At 41.1% G+C, this 27838-nt stretch overlaps 1 protein-coding gene across 1 annotated transcript; it reads left to right on the top strand.

The window, feature by feature from the left end:
- Positions 1–426: 426 nt before the first annotated feature.
- On the top strand, positions 427–16344 carry CCNL1 (cyclin L1). Its single transcript, XM_050965994.1, has 11 exons — positions 427–863; positions 1228–1302; positions 1589–1698; positions 8663–8783; positions 9213–9277; positions 10841–10940; positions 11077–11181; positions 11481–11622; positions 14053–14164; positions 14288–14386; positions 15439–16344. The coding sequence occupies exons 1-11, from the start codon at positions 603–605 to the stop codon at positions 15785–15787; spliced, it is 1539 nt and encodes a 512-aa protein (XP_050821951.1). The 5' UTR covers positions 427–602; the 3' UTR covers positions 15788–16344.
- The last annotated feature ends 11494 nt before the right edge of the window (positions 16345–27838 follow it).

The raw sequence follows: 27838 nt of genomic DNA, 5'->3' as shown, positions 1-27838 counted from the left end.
GCGTGAGTCTGGTCCTGGCCTTCTCAATTCCTAATGCATTATTTTTACCAAGGTACTGGTACTCGAAACCTCCTCCAGGCTTTACCAGTAGGTGCATGGCATCATCCCAGCTCTGCCTATGGCCCCCGTTTGCTCCCCGAGGAGGTTTAATGTATAAACACCTTCCGCCTGATGGCCCTAAAGCCCTCACAAAGGAGTGTGTGGTTATAGCCATTTTACAGAATGAGGAGACTGAGGCACAGCCCCGGGGCACTGGGTCTGTGGCAGAGCTGGGTATGGAACCCAGGAGTCCTGGCTCCCAGGGCTGACGGTTACAGGCCCCGCCTTCGCATTCTGAACCCGCTTCTCCCAGACCAGCAGCCAAACGTCCCCGTGCCGTAGCCCCACCCACCGCGGGCATTAAGACTCTACTACGTTCCGAGACGCGTCACCACGGCTGAACCTCTACGCGCGGCCCAGCTGCACCAGCGAGGCGGGACTCTTTTTTCCCAGTGCGCACCGCGCGGAGGCGCCGCTGTGTGCTGCGTCACTAGAAGCCGGGCAGGGCGGGTTGTTCTCTGCGTGGCCGGCTCCGGGTGCGGTAGGTTCTGTGCTCAGCCATCATGGCCTCTGCTGCGACCCACACTTCTCCGGCTGCCGCTCCCGCCGCCCCTCCTCCCGCCCCAGCGGCCCCGGGCATCCTCATTGGGGACCGGCTGTACTCGGAGGTGTCGCTCACCATCGACCACTCGCTCATCCCCGAGGAGCGGCTCTCGCCTACCCCCTCCATGCAGGACGGCCTGGACCTGCCCAGCGAGACCGACCTGCGCATCTTGGGCTGCGAGCTCATCCAGGCGGCCGGGATCCTCCTCCGCCTGCCGCAGGTACGTGCTGGGCCTGGAGCGCCCGCTCCTCGGGGGCTGGGCGGCGGGAGGGGCCCTTGCGTGCCCCGTTGGTGTGAGGCCGGGGCTCGGGGCGCGTGAGGAGGCCTCGGCCTCGGAAGGTCACCGCGCGGCTTGGGCCGCAGGGCGGGGGGTGGCGCCGCCATTGTGGCGAGGAGGCGCTGCAGGGAGGGCGCGTGTGTGTGGAGGTCGGGGAGGGGGAGGGCGCCAGCCGGGTGCTTGACACAAAATGGCGGCGGCCTGGTGCCGGAGCCGGCTCGGCCATCTCCCCTGGAGAGCCGGCTCCGCTCCCGCCCCGCCGACTGAGCCGGCTCATCTCCCCCGCGCGGGGGGTTTGTGTTCGCAGGTGGCGATGGCGACGGGGCAGGTGCTGTTCCACCGCTTCTTCTACTCCAAGTCGTTCGTCAAACACAACTTCGAGGTGAGTCCCGGCTGCCGGCCGGCGCGCGCACCCGCTGGGCCCGGGGTGGGGTGCGGGCTGCTTGAGGCTTTCGCCCAGTCCCAGCTTTGTGGGGCTCCTTCCTCCGATCCGCATGGGAACTGCGGAGGGCACTAGCCCTGCCCCGGGCCCTCCCGGCACTTCCTCAGGGAAGCAGTTCGGTAAAGCTGCATTTTTCAGCCTTTTTGGGGTGGATTCTCCAGCTGGTTGTGTAACGTGTCCAATGGGACGTGCAAATCTCCGTCTCACGGAAATGGCTTCTTTTCAGATTGTTGCTATGGCCTGCATCAATCTCGCTTCCAAAATTGAAGAAGCACCTCGTCGTATAAGAGATGTGATAAATGTCTTTCATCATTTGCGCCAGTTAAGAGTAAAAAGGTAAGAATAACTCCATTTTCAGTATATCCACCCGCTATCACTGTAATATGCCAGTTTTATCAAACCAGTTTGATTTTCCAGGCTAAGTCCAACACCCTAAAATTGAGAATTGGCTATTACGTACACCTTAATGTTTTTGCTGCTGGTCTCCATCAATGTGACTTTGATTTGGTAAAGGCAGAAATATATTGCTCTGACAGCATGATTCATATAGCTGCAAGTCTGAGTATTGGTTCCAGTGTAAAATCTCTTCTTAACAGAATTGGGGTGCGGGGGGGGGTCTCTGAGTTTCTTAAAGGAAGTCTTAGCTGTAAGTTTGGTTAGGTGGCAGATTGTTTCGTGTTCTTTTTGTTTGTTTGTTTTTAATTTTTAGGGTAGGTCTACTTTGCTATAAGTGTTTTGTGCAAATTAAATAATTCTGTAGTATTAGTGACATCTTGTTAGAATATTTTCTATACTTGGTTACTGTAGACAGTAAAATAGACTGAAGTATGTAAGCATAACAGCATTTGTGGTGAGAAAGCAGTATAAAAGTGGCAGTGGAAAGTATGATTTGCTGTACAGTGTATGAAGCTTTAATGACACATCAGCAAGGCATATAGGATTGAATCTTGGAAGCTGAGTGCACCTGTGATTACAGAACATGAGTAGTACTTTAATGGTACAGTGAGAACTTTCAAATCAGTAAAATTGAAACTTGTATTCATTTATCTGATCTGTGTGTGGTTCTGTGGTGATTCCGCTTTTAGTTTGTAGAGCCATTTTCAGTTGAGTGCTTAATTTTTGGCTTTTTAAGTGTAAAGCAAGGTTACATTACTAGATTAAAGAAGGTGCAAGGACTGTGTTTGAAGGGGAGGAATACTCAATAAATATTTCACAACAAGGCAATGTTTAAACCTGGCTCTTAAACAGTAATTCAGACTTCCTGCAGATGTTCATGAAGGCATTTCAGTTGTATTACCTCGCCTGTCTTGTCTCTAGTAAATGTACCTAGTTGTATTGACTACGTTGAAAGATAAAGAATACAGTAAATTAAAGCTCTGAAGGACTTTCTTTTCTGCTAGTTCAAAGTAAAACTTTTTCTGTATTTTGTCTTGCTAGGCGAAAGGGGAATTTAAAAAAATATATTCTGCAACTTGACTTTTTGAAGAAATAGAATATAAAAAAATTAGGAAAATTAGTTGTATTTATGGTGGTTTTATTTTACATATTCAGTACTTACAGTGCACAAAATGTAGCCAGTTTATGTTAAACCTTCTTTTATTGCCACATGCTCACCTCTTTAAAGTCAGTTTTAGTAATAGAAAAATTGACTATCTGCATCTGATTTGAATGGAACCTAGTTTTTAAAATGAGGAACTAATGGTTTTTTGCACTTGTTGGCACTGGGAGAATTCTGTAAATTTACTGTTGGGATTCCATGGAATCTCTTGAAAATTACTATTTGCCATAATTACGACAAAGGATTCTTCTTATTTGATTACTAAAATTGGTTCACTTAATGTGTGAGCTTTGAACCAGAGACTAAAGATTAATTGGTGATATAAATCTCTGTGCTATGAGAATAAGAATGAGTCAACTTTTATATGGTGTTGGAAGGATCAGAGAAAAAAATTTACTTATAAATTTTTTTTCCACATATCCTGTTCCAGTTCAGAATATCATTTACCCATGTAAATGCATCCACAATGCATCATGCCCAAAGAGAGACAGATCATTTCTTGACCCATTTGTTAATTCACTTATAGCGAAATGGGGATCATTGCCTTAAGATTTTGAGAAATGAATCTGCATGAAATTAATCTTAATGTCTAAGTGAGACACTCGGGCTTGCTTTTCTAAAACAAGCTGGATATAAACATTTTTTCTGTACTTTTTACAAGCTTACTAATACGTAAACTGTACACGTTATTAACTTCAGCTCTTTTTTCCCTTGCAACCGACTATACAGCGACCAGCTACATTTACCAAAGCCTGGGTGATGTGGAGTGGTACATAGAGATGAAGCTGTCGTCATGGCAACAGTGAGTGAAGTATCGAAAATCCCCAAGGAGAAGCCAGTGCTCTGAGAATAGGTCACTGGAATCGGGGGACTAACAGGTTGGCCGCTGGTGAACCATTTGGAAGAACTCCTGTATCTTGTTATAAGCTTTTTTCTTTGCTGTCCAGGTTTTTAGTATATTAGTTTAATATTTTTTTATTTGAAGCTAACACTTAGGCTCTATTTAGAATTTTCACTGACATCATGACACAAGAAGAAATGAAACAGTCTAGTTATCTTACACTTAGTTTTCATATTGCCTTAGTCTAATTTGTGTTAACTTTATCTGTAAAGTACTAAAACTCTGATTTCTGTTGAAGCATTACATATTCATTCTGTATATCCTTCTTTAGACACCTACTGGTTCCTAGTTCTAACTCTTGCCTATTACAATTGAGATTTGATATATAAACTGTTGTTCAAGAATACAAAAAAGGCCTTGACCCAGTATGCATGCGGTCTTGTGCTTAGTTTTTGTTTGTTTTTTAACTACCCCTCCTGTGCATGTGTTCGTATGATTGGGGTCAGATGCCTAAATTCTCAAGTCAGAAGCTCATACAAAGCCTTTGGTCAGCTATGTAGCTCGCTTCTGGGTAGTAGGCACAGAGCTAAAAATAGTTTTTTGACAAATAAATTCTTCTGTTGTATTCTCAGTGTGACAATATGACACGAAGTATTGTACATAAAATTTTTGTGCGCATGAATAAGTTTACCTGTGGTATTAAATTGAAAGCCTGTTTTTCGTAACTACACACTAAACTTGTTCTTTGAAATATCTGAAAACATACTTGACTGCATATGTTGAGCCATGTTTAGCATGTGGAACATAAGTTGCAGTCGATGTGGGTTATAGCCCTTGGTTTTTGGTAACTGTTATATGTAAACACCCACTCCTTTTCTGACATCAGTTTTATAGTCTTATGAACTGATTTAAGGGAAGCTTTTAGGAAGCCATTCTTTCTTTTACATCAGTGAAATAACTTCATGATGTTGGCTTGTAATATATGCAAATCATGAAGCCTGCAGTGTTTCAGTTAGAATATCACACAAAACAGAACTCTCATTTTGTCTTTTGTCACATTAAATAATGTGACAGATTTCAGGCTCTTTCAGTGGCAATGAGTGATCTGAGTAGATCACATCTGTGGCATGAGGTAGTTTTAATGTTTATAAATGTTAGACATACAGGGTTTTCCTTTCATCTTCTGTTTCTCTTATCCACCTGCTTTCTAATGGAAACAGAAAAAATGTTCTAATGTCAGTATCAAAGAGGTGATGATTCCAATTAGGAATAGAAGATCGAAAAGACTGCACTTTTGGCAGTTCATTTAATTATTAGTTATTACAAAACAGCCTCATTTTATGGTCTGATTCCCTAGTCATAGCTTTAGATTGTTTTGTGACTAACCTTTAATGTTAGACAAGCTATCTAGGTTATGGCCACTAGCCCCATGTTCTGCGTACATATTCCCTTTCTAGTGAAACTTGGCACTTTAACTGTAATGATGGTATTGCAAGGTAGACTGTTGGGTGCAGTGTTCAGGGAGAGAATCCAAAAGCTGCTTTGAGGTGCACTTCTGATGCATAGGTAGGGTGGACATCTCAATAGTCCTTACAGCGCTTGATCGTCCCTCCTCCCCTCCACTCCCCTTTCAGGCCAGCAGCAAAATGGCTATTCAGAGTGTTGCGCAAAATGAAAATCCTTATGACCGAGAACATTTGCAGGAAGAAGTAGTGGCAACTTTTTCTTTCCTCTTACTAGGAGAGAGGTTAAAATTGATAAGTTTTAGAACTAACATGCCATTTTAAGAATGGGGTGTCAATTCCTAATTATTTTTGTTAGCTTAAAAATTTACGACTTAGTTTCTGTCACTAGTAGGGCACAATTGACTGCCTTTTATGCAGGATCAGATTTGTGATAAAGTAGATAAATCCAAAATTGCACATCATGAGTTTTCCATTTCTTTTAGTGCTGTCTAGATGCTATGAACATAAGTTCTTTCTCTGGACTCTGTTAGGATTGTAGTACCATAAAACTGATGTCCCTGATGAACATGGTGCATGTCTGGGCAACTGAGTAAAACAGACATCCTGTAATGGCTTGTTTGTCCCTTCCCTATCATTTTGGTGCTGAGGGCCTACTGCTCAAGTAGGTGCTGTAAGTACTCGGCACCTCTGAAAATCAGACTACAAATAAGGATTACTTTAACTCTATTTTCTTATGTAGTTCGAGAATTCATCTTTGCAAAAGCCTATATTAATGGAATGAAGCAAATAAACCATTGTATATGAACTGCTGTCAAACATCTATAGTAGGCCTATAAAAATGTTCAGACTGGGACCTGGCTTGTGGACTTAAGTGTTCAGTGAGATATTTCTCTGTCACTTATCGCAAAGTAGCATACTACTAACAAGATAGTTTAGCTGCATCTATTCAACTTCTTCAAGTTTTTTGCCTTGAAACGTGGTTTTGCTAATATTTTGGTTGTTAGATTCATAAATAAAGTATAATATCCAGGTTATTACTGTCTCTGAAATGCTTTAGCTAGGCTTCCGAATAAACCTACCTTTAGTATTCCAACTAACCTAAGCAATTTATCTAAAATCCCACCCTAAGCATTTAAGATAAGTCTCAGCATATCTTAAAACTCATCAGGAGACACTAAAAGTATTGAATCCCTGCTGACCTAATACTTCTTCGAAAATTTCTCCTTTAGCAATGATCCCCTCCTAAAAATAAGAGGAGCTATTGTGATAACTGGCTTGTAATCTTTGCAGTATCTGAAGTGGAATAAGCTATATATAGTCTGTACTTATTAGACAGGTCATTGTCAATATTTACCTTTCTGTGGGAAACAGATTTAATAAGATAATAGCATAATCACCTGTCCCCAGGTATTTCTATCCCTATAGAAGATTTGAATGAGTTTGTTCCCAGGCTTGGTAACTTGCTGCATTTTAACTTACGTACACGATGATTATCTTAAACATGTGACAACTATACAGAATTGAGATACTACTGATTCGGCTTCACTGTTTAAAAAAAAAAACAAAAAAAAAACCCTTTGACTTTTTTTTCTTCAGTCGAACAATGGTTCATAAACTAGTTACTCTTGATTAAAACATGGGTGACTTTGCTTTAGCGAAGCAGGGGTAGTCAATAGGTGGACTGCGGGCCAAATCCAGACTTTTGAATGGATCCCAAAATCTATTTACTTATTATTGATGTACTATTTTTATTTATTCACATACATATAAATATAATCATTATTTTCTCTGGAGTCTGGACCTTGACTATAACTTGACCAAGACAAAAGATAGACTGCCTCTTTGAACAATGTAATATCTTATTAGCAATGCAGACTCAGTTTGAGGGATATAAGTTTTTGAATAGACATTCTTTGAGAGTCTTGTAGTTATCTACATCAGTAAAATGCAGTGTAATGATAAATTTTGAGCTGTCATGGAATTACTAATTTATGACCTGGGAGCACTCTACAGTTAATCCAAACATCAAAGGCATTCCAAAGTTCATCTTGCAATATATTTGGCCCCATCCTACCAGCAGGGCATGCTTGACCATTAATTACTTCCCTCAGTGGTCCAGCTGGAAGAAGTGCGTTGCAGAATGTGTGTGGTCTCTCAAAGAGGTGTTAAGAACCACATGTTATATTTATTATGCTGAATTTCACCTGCAGTCTTTCTGTATTGGTGGATTTTGCATCTTTGCAGTCAAATCATTGTATTGTAGAAAAGTTTTGCTGGGAATGCTGGAGATAAATTAAATAATGCAGTTTGATTCACTTTTTTTTAAGTATAATTAGTTACTGAGGGGATAAACTGTTATCCTTTGACTTGTATAGCACCCAAAATATGCTGTGTACTTTACAGGCATATAAGACAAGTCTCTGCTCTAAAATATTGTAAGCTAAATCAACAATATAAAGAAAAAATGTAGACAAAAATGAGTTAGGAAGCAAAAGCCTAGAAAAAGAGAGGAATAAATAAAATAGGATATGTTGCTCGGTTGCTATACTATGCAGTAACAACCCACAGCCTGTGTGTGTTGTGGGTTTTTTTTGTTTTTTTTGTTTTTTTTTGAGACTTTACCTGAATACAATATATTGCAGGACTGTGGGTGGAGAGATTGGAAATTGCATGACGTGCCAGGTTTGTGTATCTTTCCGTTTGAGAGTTCTTACCTTATAAACATTTGATGTGTTGAACTGCACCCATTAGTTTTTCTAATAGCTCAGTATTCAGGGGTGTGTTTCCTTTTCCTGGTGTCTTGCTTTGTGTAAAAGGATGCACCACAGTGTTTAATTTTAGGAGTCCTCTTTGCTCAGAGGTCACTGGTCTCTTTTGAAGCTCCCTTGGAAATTCTGTTTACTCGTTTTAAATCTGATCTTGGCACATTTGCTTTCTTTCAAATTTTGGTATGTATTCTTCCCTTTCGTCCTATGCATAGGCAATTCCAGTACAATAAAACATGAACTTGCTTAAATTTAATAGCTGATACAGCACTTAAATAGTTAAACAAGCCTTTTGCTAGAGGTAATGATTAGTGTATTCAGATTGTTTTCATTGCTCACTTTCTAATGTTGGTACTGTAGGTGTCTGAAATATTCATTATAAATTGTAAATCACATTATTTCAGTTTTAAGACTGGAAGGCAGTTTGCACAGTCAGTAACAGAGGAGTAATGTTAGCAGGATGGCAGTCTTAGTTTAGTTTCAACCTGTAATTTAGCTCTGATTGTGGCTAAACTAGTTTAAACTTGGACAGCACAAGATTAATGCTTAAACTTGCTTGCAGGAGTTTAAAACAGGTTTCTGTTGCCATTAGTTGGTTGGAAGGGAAAACAGAGATGCAACTATTCTGGATATGCAAAACAGTTTTGATTTTATTTCTTACAAACTATAGGACTCCAAGCCCCTTGATACTTGATCAGAACTACATAAACACCAAAAATCAAGTAATCAAAGCAGAAAGGAGGGTACTGAAGGAGTTGGGATTTTGTGTTCATGTCAAGCATCCACATAAGGTGAGTTGTCAAATGAAATACAGGCTTTCAAGTATTGAGCTGCCTTGACAGCATCTCTATGAGATGTAACAGAAGAATTGCAGGTTTGGAAATGACCTGGGGGAACTCTCCTACACCCCTCTACAGGTAACTGCAGTTAATTGTCCACACAGCAGAAACATTTGACCGATTAGTAGCTTGTGGTTGCCTTGGTAGAAGTCACTTGCCTACACTATGGCAGAGGTGACAGTCATGTAAAGGTTGTAAAATTGGGGATATGTCTCAATGGACAAGAAGAACTAGATGTGTATGGGTTTACAGCCTTTGCTGTGGGATTGAAGTAGAACACCACCACGTAAAAATATAAGAAAATTGTTTCATGTGTTAAAAACATGCATCTATCACTTTTTCCTTGTGTGTTAAAGTTGAGTTTTTTCTCTTATCCCTCAGATCATTGTTATGTATTTACAAGTCTTAGAATGTGAACGTAATCAAACTCTCGTTCAGACAGCCTGGTAAGTTTATTCTTTTCCATTTTTCCTAGCCAGGAAAATAGTAACAGAAATAACAAGCTTGATGTCCCATATGCAAAGCATTGAGCTGTAAGTTCTAAATTAAAATATATACATTTCACAATGCATTTAATGCTTGTTTCTGCTTACTATTTTCATGGTTTGATTAACTTACTTTAATGGAGAACTCAATTTAACTTTGTTCTTTTTTCTACTCTTTAATTAAAGGGTAGTCCATGATGGTAAGTCATAGAACTCTGCCCTCTGCACCACAGCTCACCTGGGGATGGCCTGATTGGCTGCCCTTCTCTGCAGTCAATCCAGTGCAAGCTCTCATCCGAGATTCACTGAAGTGGTCCATATCCATCTGGCAGCATCTTCTAGTTCTGTCCGAGTGTCAAAAGGATTTGTATATTTGCTTCTAGAAGTAACTGTTCAACATGTTTCTAAATGTATATTTGTTGCCTGCCTACTTACTTTAGTGTATCTAAAGGACCCATGGACACATTTTGGATTGACTACTTTCAACCAATATGGATTCAGTTGACTTAATTAAGCTTGGATTATGAAGTTCCTTAAAGTGAATACAGCATGCTCATGCTTTCTTAACACAGTATTTAGAAACTGAACGTTGGGCACCATTTTATATAAATCACTGGTGATTGGTTGTACTGTTAACTTCTGTAATTCACATGTTATAAATTTTTAGAACTGTCCCTGAAGTTTAAAAGTCATTATTGGCATAACAGTACTTGGCAATACTAGCTTGGTAAGGTGCTATAATTTAGTAAGTGTGAAGTTAACTATGCAATTTGTAGTAACCGGTCCCAATGATTATTGAAAGATGCAGTTATTTTTAACTTTATCCAACACAAGGTTAAATGGTTGACACAGGGCAAGCAACTAGATGGTTATCTGCTTACAAAATAGAATAAAGTTGAAGCAGAACTGGTGTATTATGTGGAACATTTAACAGACTTTTTTGGTCATATGTTTAGCTACCTCATCATGTAATGGATGTAAAAGTATATCCGTTTTTAAACACTTGAGTTTCAGACAAAAAAGGACTTACCTCTTGGGTAGCGGGCTTTCATTGCTTAAGTGACAGTAAATGCCTATAGAAAAGCATGCTTGGCTGATCATATAACTGGACAAACTATTCATTAGACTTTATAGATTTGTAAAGTTTAGTTTGATGGACACTTCATAGACTATCCTAAAGTATTTGGAGAAAAAAATCAATTTTAACCATAACATTTGCAAAAATCCCTCATTTGGTGACATTCAGAGTTCTGTTTCTAAGTGAGAAGTAGTTCTTGCATTGGGACTTCAGAGCAATGACAATGGTGCATATTTTGATGTTACAAAAGTGAAGCAGCAAATTCAAAACGGTAAACCCTTTAAAACCAAAGTGATCGTAGTACTACAGTCTAAAAAAAGGCAATAAGCATATGTAAGTTAAAGAAAAAATAATAAAGTAGATTGAGTCTCCAGTTTTGTTTCTTTAAACTGAAAGTGATAAGTGAACATGAGACAAACTTGTAATTAACTTTTTTTTTTTTTTAGGAATTACATGAATGACAGTCTTCGAACTAATGTATTTGTTCGTTTTCAACCAGAAACAATAGCATGTGCTTGTATTTATCTTGCTGCTAGAGCTCTTCAGGTAAGTGTGTTTGTGTTTAATTGCTTGGGATTGGTGTATTCATTATTAGTAACTTTGTTTTTGTTCCCGGAAAACTTCTGTAATGATACTAAAGGTCAGATTTCTTTTGATATTAAGGCTTTATTCTGTCTTTTAGATTCCTCTGCCTACCCGTCCTCATTGGTTTCTACTCTTTGGCACCACAGAAGATGAGATTCAGGAGATATGTATAACAACTCTGAAGCTTTATACTAGGAAAAAGGTAACTTGTTTTCAGAATTGACTAACTTAAATGAAGATAAAGTTAGCATTGCCAAGTAGGGTGTGTATGATTGAGTTTGAACAAATATGTAAACACGTACAATTAAAAATCTACCAGAAAAAGGCTCCCCTGTATTCACCATTCCCTCCTTGGAGAAGAGCATGAGTGTGAATCACATATAACCCATGTTAGATATGTTGCTTAATTGCATGGGTGTCAGATACTATAGTAGGTGTGGTATATTGACTAGAGTAATCTTGGTCCAAAATCTTGACAGTGCCTATTACTCTCTTAAACAGCCTAATTATGAATTGCTGGATAAAGAAGTAGAAAAGAGAAAAATGGCATTACAGGAAGCTAAACTTAAAGCAAAAGGATTAAACCCAGATGGTACTCCAGCTCTCTCAACACTGGGTGGCTTTTCTCCTGCTTCCAAACCATGTAAGTTACAATGCAAGGAACAGTCCTGTAGGAAGATGTCTATATACAATGAATCTCTTTTAATTCTATACCTTGATGCAGTGGAAGGAATGAGATGTAAAATTTCTCATTCTCCATTGAGAATTGTGAAGTTATATAAAACTTCTCATATGGTTAAAGCTAGAGGATAACCTTTTAATTACTTTTGGTTACTGGATTTTCATTGGCACCCATTATTGGCAATCTGCAATAATGTGATATTGAAGGAAAATTGCAATATCGATTAGATGCTCATTATGTCATACTCCTTGGTTAATGCCATTAATGGTACACATTCAGCATATGCATCACTGTATCTTTACTGTAGAAGTACATAATAAATATTGAAAGCTTGTAAGAGGGATTTTCATATGCCAGTGTTTCTGAAATGCAATAGAAGCAAGTGACACTAACTTGAAACCTAAGTCATGTGACACAACTCAACTCCTCTTAACAGATGTGCCTGCTAATTATTTTCCTTGTGCTAGGTATTTCTAAAAATCGTTTTAAAACATCTTCAATATGTTTTTATTCATCAAGGTACAGTAGGACCTCTGCAATCCAAAGCTGTGAATATGAACAATTCAGAAATCTAGAAATGGAATTTCCAGTAGCAGTGCTGTCTTGGCAGTAATATAGAATAGCTACAGTGCATAGAACATAGCTTTAGTTATATGTTTAACAGACCAGCCAATCATTAAAATTATACTGTAAAGAACTTTAAAAGGATCCTGTTAGTTTAAGACATACAAGTCTCAACTTTTTGCCAATACATCTGTCTTTCAGTGATATTTTTGACATTTAAATTCCAGTAGCACTTAAAGACCACAGCTAGGTTGGGCATGATTATACTAGGCAATGTACAAACACAATAAATGATTACAGTACATTATCTGAAGACTAGAGCAAATGTATAGAACCTAAATCTTTATTTTGTTTTGTATCTTTCAAAGTAACAGCTATTCCTTGAACTTGCAATTTGATTGAACTTTGAAAGTTCTTTGAAGTAGTGCATGCAAAATTCCATTATTGACTCCTAAAGGGAGGGTGAAGGGATAATTTTATGTATGGGTAGCTCTCTCAAAGCTGAGTGAAAATGGGATTTGAGGGCATTCAGAACAAGCCAGCAACTCAATTTTTAATGGTAATTCTGCTGTTGGCTAGTTGAGGCATAAGATTAAAACCTTCCTCTCAAATAACATCCAGTATGTGGTGCAATTCATGGTATTAGTTTTGAAATGAAACTCTAAATGTTTTGCTTGTGGTTAGATGACCTGATTGTGTGGTTCCAGCAGCTTACGTGCTCAAGCTAGTACAGTAAAAGCTATGTTATCCAGCACTTTACCAACCGGAAAGCTCTAGAAACTGACATTTCTGATATCTACCAATACAAATTAAAAGTATGGTTGGCGCAGGACTGGCAGGCTCGGCTCCCTGACTAGCTCTGTGGGGCTCCCTTGAAGCAGCAACATGTGCCGGCTGCTCCTAGGCGGAGAAATGGCCACAGGGGCTCTGTGCTCTGCTCCCTCCCTGAGCACTAAGTCTGCAGCTCCACTGGCCATGAACCATGGAGCTGGGGTGTAGGGGTGGAGCACTTGCAGGCAGAGACAGCATGCAGAGCTGCCTGGCCACACCTCCGCCTATGAGCAGCAGGGACATATCGCCACTTCTGGGGATGCCAGAGGTGGGGAGCCACCGGAGGTTAGCGCTACCTGGATTCAGCACCCTGAAATCCTTCCTGTGCCCCCTCCCCAGCACTGAGCCCCTTCCCACACCCAGACTCCCTCCCTCCATTGGTAAGTATAACTCTTAGTTAACCCGAATTTGAGACTAAACACATGCCGGACAACAAAGCTTTTACTGTAGTAAGATAAGTTTCATATCTTAACTAAGCAAGAACACCTTGTCTGCGGCTCTCAATGAGGCCAACTAGAACTGGCTTCTGTTCTCAAAATTTTGTTCCAACAGCCTAATTCTGACTTCAGGACAAGGTGCAAGGGCCATTTATTTTCCCAGGGTTCTAAGAAGTACATGTGAGGGGAGCGGGTTAGAGCAGGGTATTACTCTTGATGAAGAGACATACTTCATCTTAATTTGTGCCTATTACATGTACCTTGGATGAAAGGATAAATACATCTTTAAAGAAAAAACGCATTAGACAGTGTACTTGCCATCGTATGATTTACAAACTACTTAAATAAAAGATTTTACTGGTGTCTTTAATGTAGTATTTTCACTTATAGGAGCAGCTACTAAATGGAAAGAGAGCAGCAGTCAGCATTAAGTTTTTAGTTAGCGCTTATATAAAGTTAGCACTTGCATAAAATGTACCAAAAAATCGTGTTCCTTGATGGCAAATTCTACCACAAGCGAATAGCATCTTAACCTTGAATTATTTGCTCTCATTCTTAGCTTCCCCAAGAGAAATGAAAACTGAGGAGAAAACACCAGTATCTGTGAATGCCAAAACTATTAAAAAAGAACCAGAAGAGAGACAACTAGCTTCAGAGAGTCCTTACAATGGGTAGGAAAAATCTGGCTTTTTTTAAGCCAGCCAAACTTCGGTCAGACACTTTCAAGTTAGTCTTTGCCATCTAGTTTTGCTAAGTGTGTAATCTTCAAATTTTTTTTTTTTTTTTAATTTAAGCATGAGAAAAGAAAGCAAGAGAAGTAGAAGCAGCAGAAGTGCTAGTAGGTCAAGGTCAAGAACAAAGTCACGGTCTAGATCTCATACTCCTAGGAGACAGTAAGTAAAATAGTACTTTTTGATTGCTAAATGACTGACTTGTTTCAAGAGGATAATTCAAAATGCCATTCCATATAGTAGATGGTCTTACAATAGTTAAAGGGATTTGCTGTTAGTAAACTGTTATAGTATCACACAGTTGTGCTGGTATCCAGTAGATATTCAAATACACATGGTGGTGGATGAAAATCAGTGGTATAAGAATATCGATATATTCTTAAGATAAAACAGCTTTAATACTAAAACTCAACTATGGCAGAGAGTAAGGTCCTCTTACGGTTTTTGTTTGAAAATCATCAGTTGCACCTGTTTTCCATATTAAATACGAGAATTTTCTTAAGCACTTCCCTTAAAATGGTAGGAGTAGTTGTATGTCTGAAAGTGCTATAAGAAATAGTCTCATGCAACCAAATTTTAAAAATCAGTGCATTTTTGTAACCTCCTCCCTAAATATCTGAAGTGTATATAAGATCCATTATAAGGAACATGTGTGGAAATGTTTTTAGCCAAATCTTGTTCTGTGAATATCCATTTATCATTTGAACTGTTAAGACTTGTACATATGTTCAACTCCTTAGCTATTGTTCCAAAGAAAACCTTGTACCAGTGTTTTTAACCAATGTAATGTCTGCTGGAGTTTGTAAAGAGCCTTAACTCAGAGATGTCAAATAAGTTTGATCGCAGATCTGAGATCGTTCACATGTCACTAATAACACTTCACTGCCCACAGCATGTAAAAAGAGTAAGAATAGAAAGAACTACAGTCTACTCATGAGTGGTTGCTTATGTTGAGCTTTCAATACCACTGAGTTGGTTGAAGGTAGGGTGGAATTGCTTCGCTGTTGATAAGCGGGGAGGCTCAGTTTTCAGTGGTTTGGAACACCCTGTTAAAGTACTTTGTCTAACAATAGGATCCTTATGCCCTGTACTTAATGGATGCTTACTGCATTTTTTCAACCCTTCTGTTTAAAATTGAGGCAGTTGTATACGTTTTTTTTTTTTTTCACAGCATAAAAAGATGTAAACATCCTAACTTTAACTTTTTTTGTAAGTTACAATAATAGGAGGAGTCTATCAGGAACATACAGCTCAAGGTCAAGAAGCAGGTCCCGCAGTCATAGTGGCAGTCCTCACAGACATCATAATCATGGATCTCCACACCTAAAAGCCAAGCACAGCAGGGATGAGTTGAAGAATGCAAATAGACATGGTCACAAAAGGAAAAAATCTCGCTCGCGTTCTCAGAGTAAATCCAGGGATCATGCCGAGGCTGCCAAGAAACACAGGCATGAACGGGGACATCACAGGGACAGGCGTGAAAGATCCCGCTCTTTTGAGAGATCTCATAAAGGCAAGCACCATAGCAGCAGTCGTTCAGGCCATAGCAGACACAGACGCTAAGTTTTGGGCCTGTACCTGATTTTAGTTAAACCTGTATATAATACAGTGTATGGACTGTGAAATTGGAGAAGAAACTGATTAGGAATTGATTTATTTAAAATCCAACTTCTAATTTTCTAAAACATGTAGGACATTTTTCTTTGGAAGAACTATGTTAAATTTTTGCACATAAAATACCTTAGCAGTATCAAATGATTGAAAATAATGATCAGGTTAAATTGTACGTATTAGAGTTATGTATTGTTTATCAATATCAGAACTGGAGAACATTTCTGTTTAAAAAAAAAAGTACCTTATTTTTATACAGGCCAATTGCAGACGCTTATATTTAAGTATAGTTATTTGTCTAAACAATGGTGAATACTTTCTTACACTGGTTTTAGTCTGCATGTGTATAAAGATTTTTACAAGAAATAAAATATAGCGCTGTTTTTTACTGCTCTGTTGAATTAAATTGTTCTAATTATTACCAAAGCTAATTCAGAACACTGCTTTGTTTAAACTGAATTATCACCTCCACTGTTGATACCTCAAATAAGATTTGAAATATTTAAACAGAGCTTGTACATGGCACTGCATCTTTTTACTGCTTGTGTTGGAGTAGTGTCTTGTTTCCCCCATAGGGTGGGATCCCAACTCACCAGTTTGTCAGGGAAAGGTTTCAGATGTGTTGCCATTATTCAGGATTTTTTAAAATGAGTGTTGGGATAGGAGAGTGGTGCTCATGTTATGCCTTGAGCCTGCTCCACATGTGCCTTGGAAGTACAGTCCCCAAACTCTCATTTCTACTGGGTCAGGGGATCAGGATTCAGGTGGTGGCAGGAGTACACCAGAAGTGGCCAGAGCCAGCGAGTACAATCAGCAGCCTGCTAGCAACTGCAAACTGGCTGTAGAGAGAGGGGCAGGCAGGGCTAGGAGAACAAGAGCAAGGAGGCTTGTGGGGAGCCCAGCAGGTAGTTTTGGGGCTAGGAAGGAGGGGGACAAACGAGGGGGCTGAGTTAATACAGCATTGCTAAGTCAGTATTGCTGTTGCACAGTTACGTGGTTTAAAGTTATATCTATAGAGATTGGGTATGTATAACGGTGGGTCCCCAAAAACAACACAGTTGATGAGGGTTGCCTTCATAAAACATTTGGGTGCCACTGACAGTCATCTTGATTTAGAAGTGCAGTGCTAGGCTGTATTTTTGAAAATATTTTCACTTTAAGGCTACTACAAAACAAGTCACAAATATTGAACCATACTAACTTTCACAAAAGAACTACATGATCACAATCAACAATAGAGAACCTAGTCACAAACCAAGATGAAGTCTGAATGCCAGTCTAATTGTTGGGGGAGGGGTTAAAATTTAACTGATAATGGACTGCAATAAGATGTAGTGCAAATATTTCCTGATGCACCATCTTCTTTGTGTGCTCATATGCCTAACACCTATGTCTTCATCCTGTCCCCGTTTCTCTTTGGCGTTGAGAGGGAGACCAGGCATAGGGTAGAATCAGGCCACCCTCCAGTTGCTCACTGCAATAGCTGGGTGGATACTGTCTAACATCCTTATCTTTGTCTTGTTCAGTAGTGCCATCTGTGTCAAGATCAGACTTGTCAAACTGGCAAAGATCTAGTCTGCTTATAGCATTCAGCTCTAATGTCAGCCTGTGCTAGCATCTCTAATAGCAGGGGGTGGTGAAGAGAGGGAGTTCCTCATCTCTACATCATGACCCATTTAGTTATGATAGGGCCTGAGTTCTAGCAAGCTCCTCAGACGCAATCTGCAGAGGAAGCCTCAAGGCAACTGACCCAGGCATGTTGAAGGCTGGGTAGTCTACTTGGCTATAACTACTTATTCTCTTGCACTTCTCCTCCAGCTCCTTCCCCCATTCCCATTTTGCAATTGACTGTTTTCCATTCCCATACTTGCCTACTTCTTTCTCTTAATTCTCACACTTGCATATTAATCTTCCAAACATGGAAACACTTGAGAGCAGCATAATATAAGTAGAAGTCTTAGTTGCTGTCATCTGACATGAAGATGTCTCTCACTCTGCTAAGGAATTGACATTCCAGTGCTGTCTTTTTCTGTTCCTCCCTCTCCCTATACTTTAGTAGGTGTAGCTGCAGACATTGCTATGTCTGGCTAGCACCAATGGCCTGAGGAGAAAAAGGAAATGTTCACAATCATTTTGGGAGCAGAGGGAATCCTAACTTTTAGAATTTCAAAATTGGTGTTTGGGACAGTTAATCTTTAAGAATCATGTCACTCATTTTGCATCTTTTAGCTGTAGTTTAACTGTTAATGTTCTTGCAAATTCTAGAGACCACTATTTTTTTTTCAAGTATGCACCATATCTACAAAAGTTATGTTTATTCTCACTTTGGGGGATGGCTCCATAGATTCGGTAGTGCTGGGTTCTTCAGTCCTAAAGGAGGCACAGTCAGCTGTCCTGATTGGCTGGGCTAACTCTCTAGATATTTCCTTCCACAGGAAATCCCCTCCAGAATTTTCTCTGGCTCCGAAGGGAAAGTAGGCTAAGTCAGTGTTTGTAGATTATCAATCTATTTTTTTCTCTCCTGGTTCTTTTATTTCCGCATAGCTGTCCACTTTGTTAGTATAGGGTTACTATACTATAGGGTTGTTTTAAGGGCTGTTCAGATTTACCTCATGGAGCTCCAGGCAATTGTGGGGTCTTTGACCATGCTTTCCCTTCAAATTAGCCCTGGTAATGGCAGAAAAAAGCATAAAAAGAAAAGGGCATCTGTGTTCTGCTCAAACCCCTCTCCTCCCCCCCCTCCCCCTTTTCGCATAGTGTACTAAGGGGAACAGTGTTCCTTTTTCTCCCCCTACCTCAGCTCAGGGCTACTGCTGTTAGAAAGCAAGCAGCATATGTCCCTGGCATAGGACAGTGCAGTGGTGGCTGCTGCTAAGTTAAGGGCCCAGTAAGACAAGGCACTGAAGAAAGTGCCCAGGAAACAGGCCCACTTTGCTGCCAGTAATGTGGACTGGGTTCTTATCAGCAAATATCCCACCTCAGCAGCTCCAGTCAACATGGGAAAACTCCAGTGCCTCAGTCACCTTCCAAAGCATTGTGATGGAGGAGCTAAGCAGATTGCCTGGACTCTCTCTCTCTCTCTCTCTCCATGCCAATGGACATGCAGTGGTCAGGACACCCACTCAATGCTGTAGGCCTCTTGAAAACTGGCAGCACAGTGAAATCAGTTTCCTGCCTCTGCCCCTTCTTTGCTTTGTAGTGGGGGCTTAGTGCCCATGTCATGGTATGCACCCCCACTCTGAACCTTAGCATCCAAAAGATGGGGTACCAGCATGAATTCCTCTAAGCTTAATTACCAGCTTAGATCTTGTAGTGCTGCCACCAACCAGGACTTTAAGTGCCTGGTACACTCTAGTCGTCGTCCCCCCCCCCAAACCTTCCTAGGGGACCCCAAGACCCAGGCCCCCTGGATCTTAAAACAAGGAGGAACTGACTATCCCCCCCCTTACCCCCTCTTAGACTTTCCCTCCCTGGGTCATCCGGAGAGGCTTCACCAACTCACTGGTGAAACAAGATCCAAATTCCTTGAATCTTAACACACGGGAAAATAAACCCTTCCCCCCACCATGTCCTCTCCCAGGCTTTCCCTCCCTGGGCTATCCTGGAGAGAGACAGATTCAAGCTCCGTGAATCTAAAACAAAAGGAAATTTGCCTCCCCCCACTACTCCCTGGTGAGTTTAGACTCAATTCCCTTGAGCCTTAACAAGGGGGGAAAAATCAATCAGGTTTTTTTAAAGAAAAGCTTTTAATAAAAGAAATGAAAAGTAAAAATTGTCTCTGTAAAATCAAGATGGAAAATGTTACAGGGTCTTTCAGCTTATAGATACCAAGGAGAATCCTCCCCCCGGCACAAATACAAGTTGCAACAGAGATACAATCCTTCTAGCAAAATACATTTGCAAATAAAGAAAACAAACAAAAAAAAGACTAAACCTCCTTTCTAACTGGTACTTACTAAATTGAACAGAAGATTGGAGTCTGTATACCTGTCTGGTCCCTCTTAGATCCCTGAGAGAACAAAGAAAGCAGCACAAAACAAAGACTTCCCTCCACTGAGATTTGAAAGTATCTTGTCTCCTGATTGGTCCTCTGGTCAGGTGTTAGCCAGGTTTACTGGACTTGTTAACCCTTTACTATCTGTTTATGACAGCCCATTTTTGAGGAAGGAGCTTGTGTACCACAGGCAGCCATTTTAGAAGTAGTTCCTGTCCTACCTTCTCAGCAGCCATGTTGTGCTTTTCCACCCAGCGGACTCTAAGCTCTTTCCTCTCCGGACTCTTACTGCTCCAAAGGCGTTGGCCCCCTCTCCTGGTAGTCCTCTCTAAGCAGTGTAAGGGTCACAGGCAGCAAAGAAATCCTAGAGGATCATCAGGAACGATTCTTCTCTACACAGCTTTTTGCCTTTACTCGAGTATGGCTGTTGTTCTTGGGTATCTTCCCACAGCAGTCAGCCAAAATGGGGATACAGAGCAGGAGGGGGTCTAAGATAGAAAACACCCACAAATATTTTCCAGTGAGCTGTAAAACTGACCCTTACATTCCCATCCTGGCTATCTTGTTTAAGGGTGCAAATGTAGTTTGGTAAATATGTTTGTGCTTTTAAAAAAAATTAAAAAGTCCTCAAGTTTTCACTGACAGATGGGTAGAATGAGCTCTCTGCAGAGACTATGAAGTGATAAAGCCTTTGCAGAGGCCAGTCCTCCCCACCCCCACTGGAGAGTATTTGCTTGTACTGAGTCCCTGCTCTCTCTCAGTCCCAAGAAGGTCTGGGGTTGAGATCAAACTTAAAAAAGAATTTCCATAACATCTGCTTTAGTTTCAGATGCGTCACTCGATGCTCAAGAAGGCATCTATGGCTGTGGAAGCAGATACTTCTGGAAGACAGGTTTTTGGTAATAAACCTATACTTGAGGAGATTGGGGAACCAATAGGAAAAGCTGCATCTGAAGCACAGGACAAAGTGTGGTCCCCTCTTAATAACTTAGTCAAGAGATTGTAAACTATTTTTCCGCTGTAGGCAGCCATTGTGGGGTATTGGAGCTTCAAATATGTATGCTTAGAGAATCTATCTTCTCTCCTACCCTAGATTGGGGAAAGCCAAGGCCATTAATCCTAGAGGTGATTCAGTCTCCAGGAATGCTCCCAAGTGAAATCAATGAGTAACAGCCTATTTCGGGGGTGGAGTGCATCCTGCCCCCCCTTTTTTCACATCTATTTGTCTTCCAATGTGGACAAATGATTAAGACTCTCCCCTCTCCTCCCCCCCCCCGCTTATGCCACAAAAATCAAAAAGATCTTTTCTCCTCCCCTACACACACAAATCAGCCTGTCCAAGAGGAAGACAATTGTCTGACAAATCTTGGGGTGATAGAGCCAGGCCTAGACAAGGATTGGTATCAGGACTTGCACTCCATACTGTTTTTGGTGCCAGAGAACTGGAAGTACGGGGCTGTTCTGGCTTTAAAATCACTAAGCTGATTCATGGCAGCATGCTCAGCCACAAAGCCTCTTTAACACTGTTGTCTTCAGCAGAGAGAGATCAAGAGCATAACCCAGACTTTTGGGAAATCAATGTGTGATCTCCTCTAGCCCCAATTCCAAGAGGAGCAACTTCTAGGTCAGGAGCAGAAAGTGGGCCTGGGGACTTGATGCTTTCTCCCAGATATGGCTAAGAGCTCTGATGCAGACGTTCCCTCCTTTTCCCATGACAGGTAGAGAGACAACAGGCTATAGTGATTCTGATTGCACTGCTCTGGCCAGACATCCCTGGTTTTTGGACCTCATGGAGTGGAAGATCTGGGCTATCTACCATTACTATTGGACCTCATGGAGTGGGAGATCTGGGCTATCTACCATTACTATTCACTCTGGATCTTCAATCACAGGCATGACTGTTCCATCACAACCCAGCATCTCTCAACCTGAGTGCCTGGTTATTGAGAGAGCATGTTGTTGTTTAATAAAAAATCAGTAGGATGTACCAGAGACATGTTCTCAATCTTGCTGAAGTTCAGCAAGCTTTCCTCTAATTCTCAGAATACAATAATATGAAGACCATTAGATTCATGGTTAACATTAGGAGGACGCATAGTGGGCATGGCTTTAGTTGAATTGCTCTTAAGATTCTTATGAATGGGCTTGTGTTTGGAATTGCAGTGAATTTCACTCAGATCTCACCTGTCAACTTCGTCCTCAGTTCTGGTAACAGAGGGTCAAGCTAGTTGCCGCTGCCCATTAAAATAAAAAATTCTCCAGCCTAATCAGACTCCTTATTTGCAAAGTAGCTACATGTGACCTTTCCTAGTTTTAAATCTGCTGTTGGGTTCCCTTTTCAAACCCTTCTCAAGTATCACTATATTTCCTTTTATTGGACTGACTTCTGTTGGTGAGAGAGAGAGACAAGCTTTCGAGCCATGTAGAGCTCTTCTTCAGGTCTTGGTGTGTCTCAAAAGCTTCTTTCTCTCATTAATAGAAGTTGGTCCAATAAAAAAAAAAATTCCCTCACTCATCTCTCTCTAAATAGCTTAGGATGGACACAGCTACAACTACATTTCCTGATAAGGTCAGCTTCCTAATGTCTGTAACTTGTGTATGAAAGATATTGGGCAGGAACTCAGGCCTTGCTATTTTGTTTTGTAATGAAAGGGTGGTAATACTTAGACTCTTCATTCATTCCCAAGATAAGTTTTCTTTCTTCCACTCATCCCAAGAGATTTTTCTCCTTTTTTGGCCAAATCCAACCCCTCTGAAAGATATCTAGACTGCACTTAAGATCTGTATTTAGAGGACAAGCTCTCAGCAAAACCTCTGCTTTGTTCATCCTAATACACCACAGGGTTAGGAGACAGAAAGCTTCCAGGGCTCCCATACAAGATATATTTTGGGGGAGGAGGAGATTTTTTGGGGGCATGTCAAGACAAGGGCAAAACTCCATTCAAGATTAAAGCCCATTCCGCAAAGGCAATGGCAGCTTACTGAGCCAGTGAAGAGTTTTGTGGTGCATCAATCTTGTGTATCCCTGCATAGGTTCACTAAATGCTAGAAGACTGATAGACTTCAACTGGGCAAAGCAGCCTTCCAAAGGAGATTTTTACAAGCCACAGAGCACCTTTTCCTCCCCCTGCACCTTCCCCAACAGTTGATAGTGAGGGGTGGTGGTTGGGTATACTACAAAAATCCCATCACTACTTGTATTTTATGTTGAAATGCTCTCAATTAATATTACAGTTCTCAAGGATGCAGTAAAACCCAACTTACTTTCCAGGTTCAAGCCTTTAGGTCAGTCAGTTACAGAAAATGTAGAGGCCCCACTAGGCTATACTTTCAATAATACATCCATACTTTATTTAAAAAATAGTTAAGCAAAACAGGCATCCAATTACTTCTTACACAGTGCTACTCTTGTACTCAGACTCTCAGATGAAATGATGTAGCAATGCGTGATCAGTCCACTGACAGATGCTGAACCCAAACTGTCCTGTTCTGATGTTAATTGGAGCTCTTTCCATAACCTAACAAATCTACACCTTTTATATTCTATTATAATACTAATTAACATTAAACAGCCCATTGCAATAACATTTCTTCTTCCTTATGGGCTGTTTACATACACACTGTTTAAATTCATATCTGCGCCAACAGCTTTCCCATATTCTCAATATAGATAGCATTTTACTAAACATTTACAATTCTCAGAAACAATCATTAAAAACCTGGCTCAAAACATAATGGTAGCATAAGCTTGGGTCATGGCCTTGTTAACTCTTACTTTCCCTTAACACTGTCTCCTATTTATCTTCCACTTTTCTCAGACTAGCAACTGCAATTTTCCTCACTCCTCTACACTTAGGAAATACCAACATTTGAGCTTTTCCATCAAACATTTCATTTAAAACTTCATTAGCATTTTGAACTTTATTGCCTATTTCAATTAAAGGGGTATCCTAGCTAGTTAGCAAATCTTGTGTCCCAATAATGTTTGAGTACTCCTCTGGAGTAAACTGCTACCAGTTCTTGGTGATTTGGTGTAAACTCAGCCATAGTATCATTAACAAATTCAGGTTACATAGCATTTCTCCCTTTTAGGACTAAAACAAAAATTTGGCTATTTTGTAACACATCACATTGCACCATAATAAAAATGCCTATCTCTTTGCCACTGCACAATAGTGTGCATCATTACATAGACCAATCTTGCCATTCGTATCTTCCATTTAGTCAGTCACACTGGGTGGAATGTAAATTCTTCTGACTGGAACAATAAAAATTTTTGTAAGGGGCAGGAGGAGTATGGGGCAGTTTCATTCACCTTTGTTGTACAGGGACTGCCCAAAGAGGACATATCAGCACCAGCGGCATGGGCCAATGAGAGGAAGGAGAACCAGCCAACCTGGGTCAACCAGCAATGGGTGCTTTATACACAGCAAAATAAGCAAAATAAAAACAAGAACACAGCATCTGCCATGGACAAGTGTGACATGGGGTAGCAGCCAAAGGTTTCTGACTCCCTTAGGCCTCTGAAAATCCCAGCTAACTATTATTACTGCTCTATGTGGGCACAAACCATGCTGGATTACAATGTAGGCTAAAAGTTAGAGTGCATTCAAGACCTTATTCTGCCCTACCGCATTATCTTATACTTAGTATATAACAAATATGCATAGTCAGGAAGGATGTTAATCGCCTCATCAAACTATTTTTGAAATAGAATGAAGTATAAGCAGAGCCTAATTTATGCATTTTCTTATAACAATATGTATTTAATATAATGACTCCTGGGGGAATTCTGCGCCACTGCACAATGCAGAATTTCACAGAATTCCCTGTTTGCCCGCACAATTTCTGGCTGCCAAAGGGAGGCTCCTATCTCTGCTTTGAACTCTCAGCCCTGAACCCTCCCCCTGGAGTTAGGCACCTAAGCCAGGTCAGCCCATGGGCTAGTAGATGAAACCTGGACCTTTCTCACAAAAAAGAAACCCACCCTGTTAGAGCCAATAACCCATTTTTAAGGGTGTTGTCCTGGAACATGGGAGACTCAGATTCAAATCCCTGCTCTGTGTGATTTAGAGTAGGGACTTCATCCTAGATCTCTTACATTTAAGGGCAGCATCCTACCCACCAGGGCTATTCTGGGCTGGGACCCTCAATCTATCCCATTAAAGTTCCACTTTGTATAACTCATAAAATATTCACTACACAATCGAGAGGGCGAGATGATAGTTTGGTGGTTGAGGCACTCCCCTGGAATGTCAAAGACTGAGATTCAAGTCCCTTGTCTAATCATTATTAACACAAAGTGGAACAGCTCCAGAAAGAGAGGCTGAGACACCCTCCCAAGCATTCCTAATAGCCTGGTGTTTAGCACACCCTCATGGGATATGGTAGCCCTACATTCAAATCCCTGTTCTAAATCAGTCTGAGAAGGGATTTGAACCTGACTTACTGACATCCCAGCTACATACCCTAACCACTAGGATAGTGGATATTCCAGGAACACCTCCTTTTTAAAATCTCATCCCTTTATGCAGGACCCAATCCCCTAAGCACGTTCTGAACATACATGTGGGATCAGGCTCTGCTGAGAGAGAGGCAGGGGAATGCTCTGGAGCTGTGGCTTGAGCAAAGGCGCTGAGCAGCTCATTAGCTATGGAGTGACAGCAGGACTTAGGTGGCTTTACACAGGCCCACCAGTGGAAACTTACGCGCCCTCAGAGTTAGGCAGCAGCTGATCTGTTTCTGTGAATGTCAGCAGCACCTAAGTACCTTTGTGGCTCTAGTCCTTAGTCACTTTTGAAACTTGTGTTCAGTGTTTTTGAATATGACAACATAGCACAACTCAACTGCCATCCCTGGATTTGTGCAGGTGTAACTGGTCTTAGTAAACAATTCTGCTGCTACACAGGAAGAAACAGAATCAAGTTCACTCTCTTAGCTGTGTTGGCTGTGCCGTGCTAACTGGAGTAAAAAACAGTAACACATCAGACACTAAAGTAAACAGCTGATCTCTCTCTCCTATTCAAATCTATATGTTTTTATTCCAAACTCAGCACCACAGTTTATAATTGGCTACACTCAGGGAACAGACCTGATGAGTCAGAAGGTGTTTTTACATAGTCACTTTTCCGAGTGGAATCACACTGTAAAGAAAACTCAGATGCCTTACTAATCCACAGCAATAACAGAAACAAACTAAGCCTTTATCTTATCAGTAACTGCACACCGCACCATATTAAACCTAGCTCAGGAACCAATCCATGCAACAAAGCTTGATGCCAACTCTGCCCACATATCTACACCAGCGACACCATCACAGGACCTAACCGGATCAGCCACACCATCACCGGTTCATTCACCTGCACGTCAATGTAATATACGCCATCATATGCCAGCAATGCCCCTCTGCTATGTACATCAGCCAAACTGGACAGTCTCTATGGAAAAGGATAAATGGACACAAATCAGATATTAGGAATGGCAATATACAAAAACCTGTAGGAGAACACTTCAACCTCCCTGGCCACGCTAAAGCAGACCTTAAGGTGGCCATCCTGCAGCTAAAAAACTTCAGGACCAGACTTCAAAGAGAAACTGCTGAGTTTTAGTTCATCTGCAAATTTGACACCATCAGCTCAGGATTAAACAAAGACTGTGAATGGCTTGCCAAATACAGAACCAGTTTCTCCTCCCTTGGTTTTCACACCTCAACTGCTAGAACAGGGCCTCATCCTCCCTGATTGAACTAACCTCATTATCTCTAGCTTGCTTGCATATATATACCTGCCCCTGGAAATTTCCACTACATGCATCTGACGAAGTGGGTATTCACCCATGAAAGCTCATGCTCCAAAACGTCTGTTAGTCTATAAGGTGCCACAGGATTCTTTGCTGCTTTTACAGATCCAGACTAACATGGCTACCCCTCTGATACTAAGCCTTTATCTTGACATCTGTATTCTATCTCTGAGCATGAATAGTAGTTCTACTACCTCCTTGCCTTCACTGCTCTGCCCCTTCACAGGGGTATCCTGGCGTGCAGTACCATATCTCCCTCCCTCTCGTTCTCTGCCTTGGGTGCTTGGGCAGCTCTCATGAATTTTAACACCCTAATCTCAACTGCTGCAACTTTAGAACCTGACTGAGGCAGCAAATAAGGCCCTCAAGTGCAAGGTGAACTCAGGCACAACGGTGCTCAACACAAGAATGGTGATGGGGTTCTAGTTTACCCTGCTGTCAGATGCTCATTGCCAGTAATTGCACCTCTGCTGATTCCAGGTGATCATCAGGCTTTTTCCACTAGGTGAGTGGCAATTTGAACAGATACGCCAAGTAAACCCTACAGCAGTGATGCTTTATAGCAGCATTGAATAGCTAAGTTCTGGGGGTGGGTGGCTGTCCATAATATTTGTGTTAAAGCCTGGCTTCTAGTATGCTGGGGCTGCCAGATTTCTTGTTTCCTCTGCAGTAATACTCATCACTTTTATGTATTTTTATACAACTGTACTTGTACATTCATCAACAGTGACATACATGGCTGATAACATGTTTTAATATAACCTTCTGCCATGCCACTAAATGTAACCCTTCTGCCAGGCCGAATTGATCGCAGCAAGGGCCGGGTTCAATACATAGGGGTCCCTTCCCTACAACGTAATGCAAAACCAGCTTGAGCCCCCACCAGTGATCTGGGAAAATCTTACACGCACCCCTGGGTGCCTCGAAGAGGTAATACTTCCCCTCTCACAAGCACAGAGTCTCGATGTAGCAGAAAAGGTTTAATTACATGAGATAAACAACAAGCATTAAATTGGGAAAACATATCAACTAGAGTTCATAGACCAAACTGTGAGCAAAGACCCACTCCAGGAAATTGGGCCGTGTCCTTTTCCCTGGGCTCTTGAGTCCAGCAACCCCCAAATCACCCCAAGACTCCAAAGTCCAATACCCCAAATGTCCCTAGAGTCCAGCAACCCAAAGATCACTCACAGTCCCAAAAGTCCCACAAT

This window comes from Gopherus flavomarginatus, chromosome 8 (genome assembly GCF_025201925.1).
Source record: "Gopherus flavomarginatus isolate rGopFla2 chromosome 8, rGopFla2.mat.asm, whole genome shotgun sequence".
NCBI lineage: Eukaryota > Metazoa > Chordata > Testudines > Testudinidae > Gopherus > Gopherus flavomarginatus.
This window is presented reverse-complemented; position numbering and strand designations above follow the sequence as displayed.